Raw genomic sequence first — 14,566 nt, forward strand, 5'->3', positions numbered from 1 at the left:
CCTTTTCCTAGGTGGCTTGCAATTAACTTGCAAGATCTGTTTGTGTTTTGTTTCAGGGAAGGGAAAACAAAACATCAACATTAAGAGCTAAATTAAAATCCCTCCAGGCAGCTACAAGCTATTTAAAAGTGAAACATTTGTAAGTCCTTTCCTATTGCATTCAGACAACGAAGTGATAATTAATGTCTCTTCTGTAATTAAGCCTAACTACACATGAACCCTTGGGGACAGAAGTATCATGCGATTTTAGTCTGACTGTACCTACAGTTTTTCCTGCAGAAAGCAACCAAGTTGTAGCTGGTGTCTGGTTCCCACAGCAGCCCCCTGAGAACCAGGCTGGCACCCAGAACAGCAGCAGGGTGGGCTCCCTGGCCCCCTGCTCGGCTGCCGCTCTGCAGTACAGGGTTACAAGGGATGCCTCTGCTGCTCCAGTGTAAAAAATCCCAGTTGGTGCTGTACTGGAGAAGCTGCAGGAGAGCTGCACTTTGAGACTCGCCCTCCTCCTCTGCTCCTGAGCGGGCAGTGGCAGGGCTGGGGCCCTGCGGCAGGTGAGTGCCACAGACACGCTGCACACCCCGGCTGCTGGGGAAGGGGTGTGCTGAAAATGCAGCTCCCGAACCACGCTGATTCCAAGTGGTTCGAAATGGAGAGTGTGCTCCTGGATCAGGGCTCCAAAGGTCTGCGTACCAAGAAGCATGTTATTCAGTCTTCCAGTTCCCTCTGTGCTCCCTCATTGCCCCACCCCAGCTTTGTCCTTGTAGGAAAGGGAAGGAAGGGAAGGGAAGGGAAGGGAAGGGAAGGGAAGGGAAGGGAAGGAAAGGAAAGGGAAGGGAAAGGAAAGGAAAGGAAAGGAAAGGAAAGGAAAGGAAAGGAAAGGAAAGGAAAGGAAAGGAAAGGAAAGGAAAGGAAAGGAAAGGAAAGGAAAGGAAAGGAAAGGAAAGGAAAGGAAAGGAAAGGAAAGGAAAGGAAAGGAAAGGAGAAAAAAAGAAAAGAAGTTAAGAAAAGGAAAGAAGAAAAAAGAAAATAAAGGAAAGAAAGAAAAAGGAAAGAAAAAGGAAAGAAGGAAAGAAGGAAAGAAAGAAGGAAAGAAAGAAGGAAAGAAAGAAGGAAAGAAAGAAGGAAAGAAAGAAGGAAAGAAAGAAGGAAAGAAAGAAGGAAAGAAGGAAAGAAGGAAAGAAAGAAGGAAAGAAGGAAAGAAGGAAAGAAGGAAAGAAAGAAAGAAAGAAAGAAAGAAAGAAAGAAAGAAAGAAAGAAAGAAAGAAAGAAAGAAAAGAAAGAAAAAGAAGGAAAGGATTCCTAAATTACTTGTCCAAGGCTGTGCAGGTGATCTGTGTCAGAGGAGGGAATTAAGTACAGCCTGAAACCGGTGCTTTACTTCCTGAGCTGTCTTTTGTGCTGCCAGATATCGTAATGATCATTCTTCATCCAAAAATATATCACAGAGTGGGGGGTGACTGAAGCCCCAGGTAGTATGAAGTGTCTCAGACTTACCCTAAACCTTAACACCTACTTACCGTTCCCTGAATGGTGCCAGGTGTTGCCCAGACCATCATCTGTTGCTGCCATCCCAGGTTTTAAGTAGGGACCAGCAAAATAGGATCATCTGGTTGCCTGTGTCCTTTTTGTCATTGGTAACTGGGCAAGAGCTGAGCAGCCTCAGTGCTTCCTGGTCACCAGAGCTGCTGGATTCCCAGCACATGGCAGGGAGAGGGTGGGAGGAATTGAATTGTTGGATCCCAATCTTAGATTTAATCTTAGTCCCTGGCTCCAAACCGCATCCGCTTGCACGTACCTGTCCAGAAGTGTTGGTGCCTGGGTGGCTCGGCTCTGCGTGGCCCCGATTGCCTGGCCTTGATTTTATACACTTCGGTGACTCAGCCGAGAGCGTGAAATGTCTCTTCTCTCTTCCCGGCTTTCCCTGCTCACGGCTCTGCCCACAAGCGCAGGCGAGGTTTGTTCCAGGCTGGCTCCCCCGCATCCAGCTCTCCCCTGCCTGGGGAGGGGGTGGCTCCAGGCAGCTCTCCCCGCTCCCTTGGCCCTAGCAGGAGGTGGGTGGGAGGCCTCTTACTTCCCAACACTCAGGCAGGGCTGCTCTGTCTGCCTTTGTCTAAGCAGAGAAGGGTAAAGGGAAAAGATCAGTGTCTGTAGTCCCAGCTCTCATGCCTCCCACTGACAGGGGGGAAGGGAGAGGAATTACTGTGTTTCTTTGCTGACAGGTCACGATGATGTAAAGCTAAGGCTCGGTCTGCTGACATGGGCTTTGGTCGCTCAGTAGGTGCCAAGAAAAGGCTTCCAAGTGTTTATATTTCTCTCCAAGTCTCTTGCATTTGGGAGTAAGTCCTGGAAATGTTCACGCAGTACAAATAGCTTCTAAAGAGGCCCTTGGGAAACGTCGAAAGTGAAGGTCTTATGCTGCTCCCACAGAGAAGAATTCTCTCTGCTGATGGAGAGGGCCTGTGGCGCGTGATGGACTCGGGAGGCCTCTGCCATTCCCACTGTGAGTGGGTTGTGTTCTCTGTTCTGCATCTGCCATACCACATGGCTTGGGAGAATTCCCTTCCTGCTCCTCCTCTCCTCCTTTGTTGGATAAGTAAGACTGACAATGTAAAACATCTCCCTCTAAGGGACCTGCCCTGAGCTGGGTTTCTCAGCATTCCCACAATTCAAATATTAATTAGGCTGGTCAAGAGCTGAGAGTAAAGCCAGGAACTGGAAAAGGGTGAATTGATAGAGATGGTTCCAAAGTAAAAGCAAAAGAGTGGCTGTTCAGTTGCTACTGTAAGACAATGAATAATTAAACTTTCCAGAGAGAACAGTAGTTCAGTGCTTTTCATTTGCCAGGACAACAAAACAGATCCATGACATGAAGGCAAGGCAGACCTGTACACTTTGGTGCTAAAGTGCAGGTGAAGGTCTTGCTTTCCCCAAAACATTGAGTCTGCGTGTGCGCAGGATTGAGTCTCCATGTACGCAGACCTTATCTGTTAACCATGTCACTTATTATCTGCCTGGGGAGAGAGCCTTGAAAAACACCAGAACATCCACAGAATGAGATACTGTCTTTTAGTAGGACTTTGTGGAGCCCTTGCAGTTCCCTTGGAGGCTGGGGGAGATGTACATATTGTTCCTGTGTGGAGTGGAGTGGCTCAAAGGCGAGACAGATCATTTCCTAAGTGAGAGGCTCATCCCACAGAGTAACGCTGGTGGAGCAGCTCGCAGGCCTGGGCTGAGGGCAGCGTGTGGGCCGGACACGTGCACCCTGGCAGGTCGCTTCAGACATCTGCACGCTGTTAGGTTCAGAGGACAAACTGGGGCAGGTTAAAAAAACCTGAAGAATTTGGTATAGTACGAGGAAAGTCGAGCCCAGCCAGGCCAGTGGAAACCCTGCTTTCACTTTGGCTTTGTAGAGCTCCTCTTTGAGAAGCTGGGGAGCGGGTAGGTGGCCTGGCTTTCCCTTGGGCAATTAAGTACCCGTGTTTGCTGCCATTAGCACTGTATTTACAGACAGTGAATTTTCATTGATTGTTTTCACAGAACCACAGAATTTCCTAGATTGGGAAAGACCTTTAAGATCATCAAGTCCAATCATTAACCTCACACTGACAAGTCCTTGACTAAACCATGTCCCTCAGCACTATTGTCTACAGGACTCTTCAGTCCCTCCGGGGGGTATGTAAATACTCTTAAATACCACCACTGCCCTGGGCAACCCATTACAATGCCTGATAAATTTTATTGTTTTTAGTATCTTAAAAAAAACCCTACTTCATGAAACACGGTGAGCTGCCTTACTTTTAATGTGTTCAGAGTTACTGACTTAATTTTGGAGCATGAGACAAGCAGCCTTGTAAGATCGGAAAAGCAGCCCAGCCCTGAGTTAGCAAGTGGGCCACTCATTTCAGGGAAGGTGGAGGTGAAGGTGAGGGTGGAAGGGAAATGGAAATGGAGTCTTTGCCCAGAGGTGATTAATTTCTGAGTGATATGGAGAATTTATTGCAAGAAGCAGAGCACCTTTGGAAAATAAGCTTTTTGATATTTTTATTTTCCACCTTTGTTTCTGCTTTTTGGATGCCCAGTTTTTGAGGCAGGCATGGCATTTTCCCAGCTCTTTGCCTAGCCGCAAACTCTAATAATCTGGAATATTATTGCTATGGTACTGGATCTCAAAAGGCTGCCCAGGTATTGGTAAGGGTTTCCCAGGGCAGACAGCAGTCCTCTCACCAATTTCTTTGAAGTCATCTGGTAAGAGGCAGAGGTTTTCCCCTTTGTGAGTCACTTTGGCCTGTTCTCATGTTGCTTTTTTTCTTTAGGTTATTCTTCTCTTTTTTTCCTACTTTTCTAAGAGTTTCAGTGGCAACGAGGGGAAGGGGTGGGGAGGAGGAGGAATGTTTAAGTGAAGGCAGGCAGGCATTTCTGTCAGCCTTTTCACATGGATGATGCACAAAGAGCTGAACCAGACGCCCCCTCCCTGGGGCTGATTCAGTGCTGCACAAAACCCCTCTGCCTGCAGGAATGTTAGGGATGAGCCCTGCATTCCTTAGTGACACCAAGATAAGGGGAGCACGGGGAGAGCAGGAGAAGGAGAGGATGGTACCAGGCTGTAAAGTTTAAGAGATGAATGTTTGTCACTGGCTGTGATTCAAGTGATGGTTAAGAGTGAAACTATCCTGAAAAAATCTAGAGAATGGCTTTTAAGGCCAACAAAAGAAAAGAAGAATTTTGCAGGTCCGTTCACAGAGCAAGCACAAGCAAGACATTTTCCTGCAGAGAACGCAAGAGCAGGATTCTTTAGCCTGAGGTTTCACAAAACTATGGGGTGTGTGTGTTGTCCGCTGCAGTAATGCAAGCTGAAGGCAGCAGTGAAATCCCCTGTGGAATTTGTTGTGAGTAAGAACAGACAGCAGCCATCTGACATCGGTAGTGTTTTACCCTGACCTGACTTGGGTTTAATTAAGCATGATATACAGAACAGGGTTGCAGCTGAGCCGAGGTATTAGTTTCCTAAAGGGTTTTGTTTTCATCTAAGCAACATTCCTGTCCAGGATTTTGTCTCTGCATTGCGAAATTCCAGGGCAGACGCCCTTGCCCTGCTTTCACTCTCCCTGTATAACATCTCACACATCTGGCACCGTGCAATTCATAACGTGGTTACTACAGACCACTGAGGCTCTTCAACCCTGTGTATAAATCAGGTGGTAGGAATAAGTGGAAGCCAAGATCCATCAGGTTATTGTGTGAGCAGGGGAGGGTGTGGTACCCTGCGTGTACTAAGGGATGTCTGGAGCCGGGCTGGGACACGCTTGGTGATGTGGGGCAGGATGAAAGGTGACTCAATGCTGTGGCTGGCCCTCAGCTGGGCTGGTGCAGGTCTGTTCTCAGGAGCTGCTGACCATATCCAGCCTGGAATTATGGAGGTGCAGGAGTGCCCTGGGTCATGCTTCCCGCTCCGACCTCTCCAGGGGCTGCTTATAGGAAGCAGAGCTACAGTCACTTCCCCCATGCAGCACTGAAGGCAGCTGGATTAAACTAGACTGCTGTCCTAAGTGTTCCTTACCTGTCATGGAAAAGCCTTGCCAGGTGAGTGGAGCAAGGAGAAAGAGAGCTGATGATCTGAAGAAACATGGAGACAGGATGGTAGCAAGGGGTCATCACTTAAAGCTGAAGTGACAAGGGTGGGGGTTACAGCCAGCTGGGATGAGCTGGCACAGCTCCTCCTTGCAGAGCAGCAGGAAGTCTGTACTCAAAAGGCAGTGACACATGGAGTGAGATTGAGGGAGGGGCAGGTAAGAAAATGGAAATATTTGATAGTTTCTCTGAAATCCCGGTGGAGACAACACGCAAGTCGGCATGTTTACTTAGCCCTGAAATGAGCCGTCCAGTCTGCTAATGAGAACTACATTCAGAGTTCCTGCATCTCTGCATTCGTGTGCTCAGATCATTTAGACACCAGGTGGCAGCTACAGGGCTTCCTTCCAGCAGTCCTGCGAGGAGCTCTGCTCAGAGTGGCAAGCACAGGGCTGGGCCTCCAGACAAACAACTGACAGGAGTCAAAGGATGGGCTCTAACACAGGCACTGTCACAAGCCTGGCTGCAACTCAGTAGCCAAAGTGGAGGCAGAGCCTGGAAGAGGGCTGTCAGGGGGAGAAGTGCTGGCTCTAAAATGTGCATTCACCTCTCCCACAGCACCCTTGGGTAGGTTTAAATATTGCAAGTGTTTGGACTTGGAACTATCCATTGTCAGTGGTTCTCACACTGTGAGGAAAATATTCGGCCTGTGTGAAGCAAGTGTGAAGTGGGTAAGTCAAAGACTCACAGAATGGTGGGGTTGGAAGGGACCTCAGGAGATCATCCAGTCCAACCCCCCTGCCAAAGCAGGGTCACCTAGAGCAGGTTGCACAGGAAAGCGACCAGGCAGGTTTTGAACATCTCCAGAGATGGAGACTCCACACCCTCCCTGGGCAGCCTGTCCCAGGCCTCTGGCACCCTCACAGTAAATAAGTTTTTCCTTAAGTTTGTGTGGAACTTCTGGTGTTCCAGTTTGTGCCCATTGCCCCTTGTCCTGTCACTGCGCACCACGAAAACAGCCCGGCCCCATCCACTTGGCCCCCACATTTGAGATGTTTATAGACATTGATCAGATCCCCTCTCAGTCTGCTCTTCTTTACTGAAGGAAAACTGGATGGTTCCTCAGCCCCTGTATGAAAAGTGCTGAAGAGAAGGAAGTGCAGAGGGCTGGGGAGCAGGCTGTATCGGTTCCTTCTTTTGCAAAATGTAAAGCTGTAGTTTGTTTAAAATGGCATAAACTGGGAGCAGTTCCACTGCAGCCTACTGACAGGCACGGGAGGAGAGCAGAGGACACGACAGAAGAATCGGTCCCAGTGACAGTTAGGAACGATGTGGTGATTTCTGCAGCGTCTCTTGGTGACATGACAACACCTGTCCATTGTGTTTCTTAGATATGTAAAAGCAGTTTTGGTTTGTCCAGCAGTTGCACAAATCCTCTTGGCTTCATTCTCTCCTTGCTTTACTGACCAAATTTCTTTCAACTCGGTGGATGTGTGTGGCTCCTTCCAGCAGGCAGAGCTGCCTGCTACAGAGTTGGTTCTTCAGGCACGCTATCACCGAGTAATCTCTTGGTATTCTGCATTACATATATGAGTAAGATCATTTCTACAGGCATTTCAGCTCCTTACTCAACTTAGGGACAAGTTTAGTTCAGAGGTAGACATCACAGTGAAACAAAGTTAACAGGGACAGAAAATAGAAAGGGCTACACTCATGAGGCCTTTTTAACAAGCAAATAATTTAAAATAGTACCTAAAGCATTTTTTACAACCTGGAAATTAACCAAGTTCTTCAAAAGATCATCCTTTTCCGTCCAGTTTTGCCAAGATTAATGTTATGTTTTAGGTGTCTGGTAGCTCCTCTGGCTTTAAGGGAACTACTTTAAGTGGATGAAGGTAGACACAGGTGCTACATTTTTGACCAATTGGGTAATCAGTAGCTGGGCTGTGATAGCTCAGTCTACAGGGCTCTGGAACACTGCTGGAATGTTTGCTGTTCTCAGTGCAAGTATTAGACAAGTCATGTAGCTTTAAAATCTGTATTTATTCAGCTTCAGTTCTGTTAAATGCTGGCCTTTTAACAACGGACAGTTCCACAGTGGAAATTGCATGGCTGTAACAGAAGAAAATTTGCAATATCCTCAAGTTACTTGTTCTGGATGCTTAAACAGATTGTTGCAATTAACAATACTAGATTCAAAAATGCCCAGTGGCTAGACACTGTTTATTTAAAAACATCTAGCTGTACAAAAGGAAAACAATTTAATTTTCCAAGTGCTGATGATGGAGTTGCCATACTGCATCCAGTGACCCTGGCTTCAATATTTAACAAAAGCAGTAAACAGTCCAGTCATAATTACAAGATGGATTGACTTATAAAAGATTTATTAGCAATTAACAATCAAAGAGATTTTTGATTAATCTCTGGTCTTAGCTGTGGGGAGAAGCAGGCAGAGGGAAGAGAGTTTACTTCACCTCATTCCTGACCTCCAGTTAATTTATGGAACAGATCTTCGTCCAGTGTTTCATTCTGGTCTTTGGAACGGGTTGATAAGAAGATGTAGCCTCCAATATACTCATGGATGATTTTGCAGTCTGCGCTTAGACATGTGAAAGCAATAGATACATTCTGATCAAACTCGATTGCAACCTAAAGAAAATACATATGGCAAAATCAGGAGTAGATATGAGCTGCATCTGGGAAAAAAGAGCAAGTGTGAGAGCACAGCTGGATCACAGATCCTGCGATAGAGCAGTACCTGTCTCTGGTAACCAAAATTTCTGTGTCTGCTGGATGTTGAGGGTGTTTGGCTGCTTGTTGCTTAATTTTCTGCTATGGCAGGGCCCTCTTGTGGTCAAAATCTTGTTGCTTGTTCAGGCAGGCAAGAAAACCAGGCTTTTAACTAACTTGTTTTTCTAGTGATGTATTAAGTGAACACGGAGAAGAGAAGGAATGGCACTTCTGCCTCTTTGTACTCTTAACCAATAATGTTTCATACTGTACATTGTTATGTGCTGACCTTAAATCTGCTTTTGAGGGCCAGCCTTTGATTTCCAAGTACTGTCAGTTCTAAAATCCAGCAATCTGAGGTTAGTTGCTACCTGTAGATTTTGCCTTTTTTGAGAGGGATTTAAACCAAACCCAGTAGCTTTCCTCAGCATTACAGGCTCTGGCTTAAGGAGTACTGTGGGAGAGTATTAGGGATGGTATCTGATCTCCCCTGGCTCCTGCAGATGGATGTAGAAAACTGTATAAGCAGGAACAGTTTCCAGGCTGCTTGAATTTACATCAAGTCACACTAGTTCCACCACAGAAATCTGTAATTTACAGAGCTGGTTTCAAGCTTTCAAACCCAAACTCTCCATAGGACTTCTGGGCAACAGCTGGCCCCACTGAGCAGCCTCATCAGGGTCAGGAGCACCCCGGTATAAATCACCCAACGGAGCTGCTTTCTCAGGACCCCACACTGGCAGGGAGGAGCTGGCACTGTGGCCCTGCAATCTGTTTGCAATGTGACAGACAAACTGGGTTCCTGTATCCTCAGCCTGTAACACAGACCCAATCACCACAGTTCAGAGGATGATGCATGAGCTCGACTATACAGAGAGGTAAAATGAAATTTTTACTGACAGAGCAGTAAACATAATGCGCTGGAATTCACCTTTGAGTCTCTGTATTTCACCTCATCACAATCAAGGGCAACTTGAAAAGAATAAGCTTGGTAGGAATCTTTTAAACTGGAGATGTTTTAGTTTCTGAATTTTGACTGCAGACTCCATTAAGAAAAAATTTTAGACAGCTTATTTAATAACATGTCACAACACATTCAAAATCTCTTCACTCAGATTTTCTGAAAGCATCCTCCAGTGTCTGAAATGTAATGACTGAATGCAGAGAGCCATTCCAGTTTTACCTGGCGTATTTCCCAGTTCACGTTCCACTGCTTCATGTTGGAGAACCTCCACGTTGTGATAGGATCTCCTGTGGCTATATCTATTCGTATCAGCCTGTTATAGGACACCCCAAGCACATCATCCTTCTTGCTTCCTTTAAACCTGTAAAAAAAAAAACCCCAAAAAACAAACCTTTGAGCAGATCTGGTTTGATGATTTCTGTCTAGAGAAACATTTCACCTGCCCTCCTCTGAAAGTGCAAAAAATATGGGAAAAGTCACAACAACCTGGGATTGAGGAGAACTTGGACCTTTCTTTAGAACAGCATTTGTTATAAAACAAAAAGGTAGGCTGGTGAACCATGGTATAAGCTGTAAAATAATTGGGCAGGTAGATCTGGCTGAAACCTTTCCAATTAATTGTTTTCTGCTAAAAAATACTGTTCTGCCAAAATGCATGAATTTTATTATATTTTTACTGGAAAAGTGTCAACAATAATTTTCCTTGCTTCATTTCAACACTGTTGAAACATGTTCCCCTAGTTATATTCACCTAAATTAGATAAGCACATCAAAATAGATTTAATATTTAATATTATATATCACTATTAAAAACAACTGTTAGCAACATATGCATATTTCTGAGTATAAATCACATTACAGAAATATTGAGACATTTAACATTTCAACTTTCTTCTGATTAGAGATGAAAAATAAATACAAAAGTATAAAAACTTTTGGGGGACAGAAATTTCTGAATTGGGAATAGCTAGAAAAAGGTTACTCTGGTAAAGAACCTGCCTTCCTCTCCTCTCATGCTGAACCCTGGAAGGAATCTCATCTGCCTGCTGTTAATATTTTCAATATTTTTGATCCTGTTTCTGAACTGTCTCTCCTTAAATGAAGCTGGCCCTTAGGGAAAGGATGTGAGCTGGATGACAGTTTGTGCCTTACTTAACACCCCCACTGAGATACTGCCCATCAGTTTGCAGAAATTCACCACAAGATGTTTTGCTCACACTACAGAATACAGTTTAGGTGTTAGGTTTGTTTTATTTGTTTAACAGAATTAGTGCCAACAGATGGGGCACAACATCTCTATCTATGTTACTAAATTAAATAGTGACAGGGAACATTCCTGGGCACTGAACTTGTGTTCTGTTCAATTACCAGAAGAGTCCCAGGCAGAATTCTGGCTGCAACCAAGCAGAGCTCTCTCAAATGACTCCCAGGTACAGCTCAGGACCTGGAACATCCAAAGAGCAACACGATCTGGTAGCTCACGTGAGGCTACTGGGTTTTGGGAAGTCAGAGAGTTTCACAGTGCAGATGTGGGCTGTTCTATGCCAGCTGGCCTCTGTGCCAGAGAATGGTTCCCAGCTGCTTCCATTTATACTGCAGATGATTTCTAAGTAGCCTTGCAAGAGTTGTTAAGCACAAATTAAGGAAGGTGCCTCCAAGTATGGTTGAGTCAGTACTTTCCATTTTTTTCAGTGCTTTGTCAAGAGAAAAGAATTCAGATCAGAACCCTGCCATACTCAAGGTACATGTCCAGGGAAACTGCTGTGAGCACAACAGGACCTTTCTTGTGCTGACTGCTCTTCCAGATTCCCTTTAACAAAGGGATCGTGTTTGCCATTTTCTTAATGAAATGCTGAAGAAATTATGCTCAGCAAAAAGCATTTTATTATAAAATCTGATCCAATTTGTCCTAAAAATTATCATAAAATCTGATCAAAAATCCAAAAAATTTGATCATAAAATCTGATCAATCCAATGAGCAAGAGCTGGAGTAAACAAATATCTTGCAAACCTGAGAACACCAACACCACAAGCATTTCTTACATTTTAGTGGGTTTATGTCAATAAGGGTTTAATCTTGGTGATATGTTACTTCAGGCAAAACCTGAGAGGTCTGTATGAAGCTATAGATGTAATGGAGAGTCTCACTACAGGAATGGAGCTACTGAGTGCTACTGCTATAGGAAAAAACAGCACAATGGAAGTGACTAGAATTTAAAAAAAAGGTCTGTGGAGGAAAAATAGAGAATGTTTCCAGAATAGGGAGTCAAAGAACTTCCTGCAAATCACTGACCGTGAACACGTCACGGCAGTTTGACGTTGGTGTAACAGCGATTACCTTACAATGTAGTAGGATAAGCCAAACTCGGGGAGGGCCTGCCAGGCTTGAATAAAACGCAGCTTGGCCTCCACTAAGGGCATCTGGGATACGTTTTGGTGGGCTTCCAGAATACGAGCAGTCAGCTGGGAAACACAGGAAGAGAAAGGTTTCAGTTGACTGGAGAACAAAAACATCCGTGCTTTCACTAAATCAAACGTGGTTAGCTCTGGTGACACGTTCAGAGTGGTCACTGTTCATGCAGAGGTATCGCGGAGAACACTTGGGGACAGATCCTGAGCCACAAGGGCAGAACAGCACAGGAAGGTCTCGGTGTCTGGGTTTGTGCTGCACTAGGTCTAGCTCCAGATGTGTCCTGAGGATCACAGAATCACAGAATGGTTTGGGTTGGAAGAGACCTTAAAGATCATCCAGTTCCAACCCCACTGCCATAAGCAGGGACACCTTCCACTAGACCAGGTTGCTCAAAGCCTCATCTAACCTGGCCTTGAACATTTCCAGGCGGGGGCATCCACAGCTTCTCTGGGCAACCTGTTCCAGTGTCTCACCACCCTCACAGTGAAGAATTTCTTCCTCATATCTAATCTAAACCTGCTCTCTTCCAGCTTAAACCCATTATGGATGGGTGGGCTGAACTCTTTTGCAGCAAGAGCAGTGGACAAGAAATTAGGTGGAGAGGAAGGAGAGGCACCCAGGCCAAGGGGGTGTTATTTAAGATTTAGACAACAACTTCCTGTTCTTAAAACCCTTTCTTACTCTGAAGAGACTTTCTCAGGAGGAGAATATGATGAGTGATTTAGGAGGTGATGTGGATGTAGAAGGAGTAATTGGAAGAAGTGCCAAGAATCCTGTCCCTGTGTTCATTTTAAAGGCCTCTCGCTAAATATCAAAGGGACAAATGAGTATTGCAAGATGATTCTACTGTATGGTCCCCAATTGCTGCTTCCATCCAGCCTCGCTCCTAAGCAATCACTGGAACCACCCGTCCCCAACCACCAAGCCATGCTCAGGATACCTGCTTGGACTTGTATTTTTTGGTATAACGTGGTGAGACAAAGCATTCTGGTTTCATATCTACGCTTTCTGGATCAGAGACAGCCTGGGAAGACATGGTCCAGTTCTTCATCTTGAGAAATGAAAGGATCTTGTGGACCTCAGGATGATAAGAGCTATCAGCCATTGTTTTGCCTTTTGAGGCTAAGACGCAAGCAGCCATCCACCGGGCGTATTGATTCTCCTGCAACAGAGACAGTTGTTTGCTATTTTTGAACATTTACTGCTCACACATCTTTCACTACACAACAAAACCCACTCTGGAGTTACTCCACTTAATTTGCGTGGAGGTGTAGGTACCATAACACTGTCGTTCTTCCCTGACGGGGCTGTTTCCACCTGCAGGACTGCCTTTGCGGAACAGTTAAGGTTTAAAATTTTCACAGAAATCCAGTACTTTGGAATAGATTCTTTTGGAAATTTTCTTGCATGACTATTTTCCACCTAGTGGATGTTTTTACACAATTTGGATTGATACATTTTGATACAAATGAAATAAACTGAAATTGAAAACTAATGTAAATTCCTTATCACACTGCCCTCATCTGAATGGGGAGAGTTCTGATTAAGAAAAAGGAAGAGAACAAAACCCAAACCTCAGTCCTCTGAAAACACCAAAACAAAATATTGTAACCTCTTTTTGCTTTTTTGATGGTTTGGTCTTTTTTTTTTTCTTTCCAGTAGCTTTACTTGGAAACTGACCATAAACCACAGAATGATTGTCCTTTTGTCCCCTCAACCATAAAGTATTTGTTGGACCACCACATCATTCTTAAGTTTTACTAAACATGTAGATAATAAACTGTCTGCAGGATCCTTATTTTTCTATACAAATCCTAGAACAGAGCAATGGGTCTGCTAGACAATCTGCCAATAAATCTGGAATACAGACTTTCCTTTGTCTTATTACTCACGTTATCACATCTTAAATATACTTCATTCATGCCATCAGCAACAGGAATTAGTAATTTGATTCCAAACTTCTTTGCTGCAACATTTACATCTGGTACAACTTCACATCCTAGATGACAGAGAATCAGAAAGAAATTAATTTATTTAATTACTGCATCACTAACTTCAAGTGCTGATTAATACTAAAGAACAGTACTTAATGGTTGTTTTAGTGTGAGATCAAGGGCCAAGGCTGTCAGAGCTTAGGCCTACTGAAGTGTTTCTGTTCTAGTTGACTGCCTGGTCTGGCTTGCCAGGGTGATGAACACTCTGAGCTCAAAGACCATGTTAGTCAGTGTAGAAGAGAAAGGATGCAAGTGCTCTCCAAACTTCAGCCTGATCTTGGGAAATGCTCAACACTTAAAATGAAGAGGAAATTATGAGATAAGAACTTCTGGAAATTTTACCCTATAAGTGACTTGAAAGCCTGGACTGTATTTTCACAAGCAACTTAGTACTGTCAGTGGGACACAGGTGACATCTACCACAGAGCTGGCCAGTTCAGAGATCCCAGGGAGCTCTGGGGACCTGGTATTTCATGTTGATGGTGCTGTTACAGGCCTTCTGGATTCAGCTGAAGTCGAGGATGCCGACAGTTCCCCTTTGTGTCAGGGAACACCGGGGGCTGTGGGGTACCTGGTGAGGTTCCAGCCACCCTGGCTGGTTTTACTGTACATTTATCTGACCTACTGAGGACATGCAGATTGGTATGCAGCCATTTGTTCACAGGGACAGTCTTCTTTCTATTTCAAAGGTTCCTTCTACGATGAATCCTGGGCATCACTGGTTCCCTGATGCTGAACAAATGATGTCACTACAGGTGTAGGTGGAGGCTATCTATGGTGCTGGTGTTTGCCACGTGTACACCCAGGGTTTCTCCTCCAGAGGTACCTAAAGCTGATTGTAGCTGTGTGCGTTGGGTTTGTGTGTATGAGGGGGGGCATTTTTTTGGTAGTGGGGGAAGG

At 44.9% G+C, this 14,566-nt stretch overlaps 1 protein-coding gene across 1 annotated transcript; it reads right to left on the bottom strand.

Moving 5' to 3' along the window:
- Positions 1–7,953: 7,953 nt before the first annotated feature.
- Positions 7,954–13,671, bottom strand: LOC104525143 (fermitin family homolog 1-like; the record flags this gene model as incomplete). Its single annotated transcript, XM_010168215.1, has 5 exons — positions 7,954–8,214; positions 9,479–9,620; positions 11,598–11,722; positions 12,613–12,834; positions 13,565–13,671. Coding segments are annotated over 5 exons (770 nt in total), but the record flags the coding sequence as incomplete, so codon positions are not given.
- Between the last annotated feature and the right edge of the window lie 895 nt (positions 13,672–14,566).

The sequence above is a fragment of the Antrostomus carolinensis genome, unplaced genomic scaffold (assembly GCF_000700745.2).
Source record: "Antrostomus carolinensis isolate BGI_N321 unplaced genomic scaffold, ASM70074v2 scaffold18895, whole genome shotgun sequence".
Classification (NCBI taxonomy): Eukaryota; Metazoa; Chordata; class Aves; order Caprimulgiformes; family Caprimulgidae; genus Antrostomus; species Antrostomus carolinensis.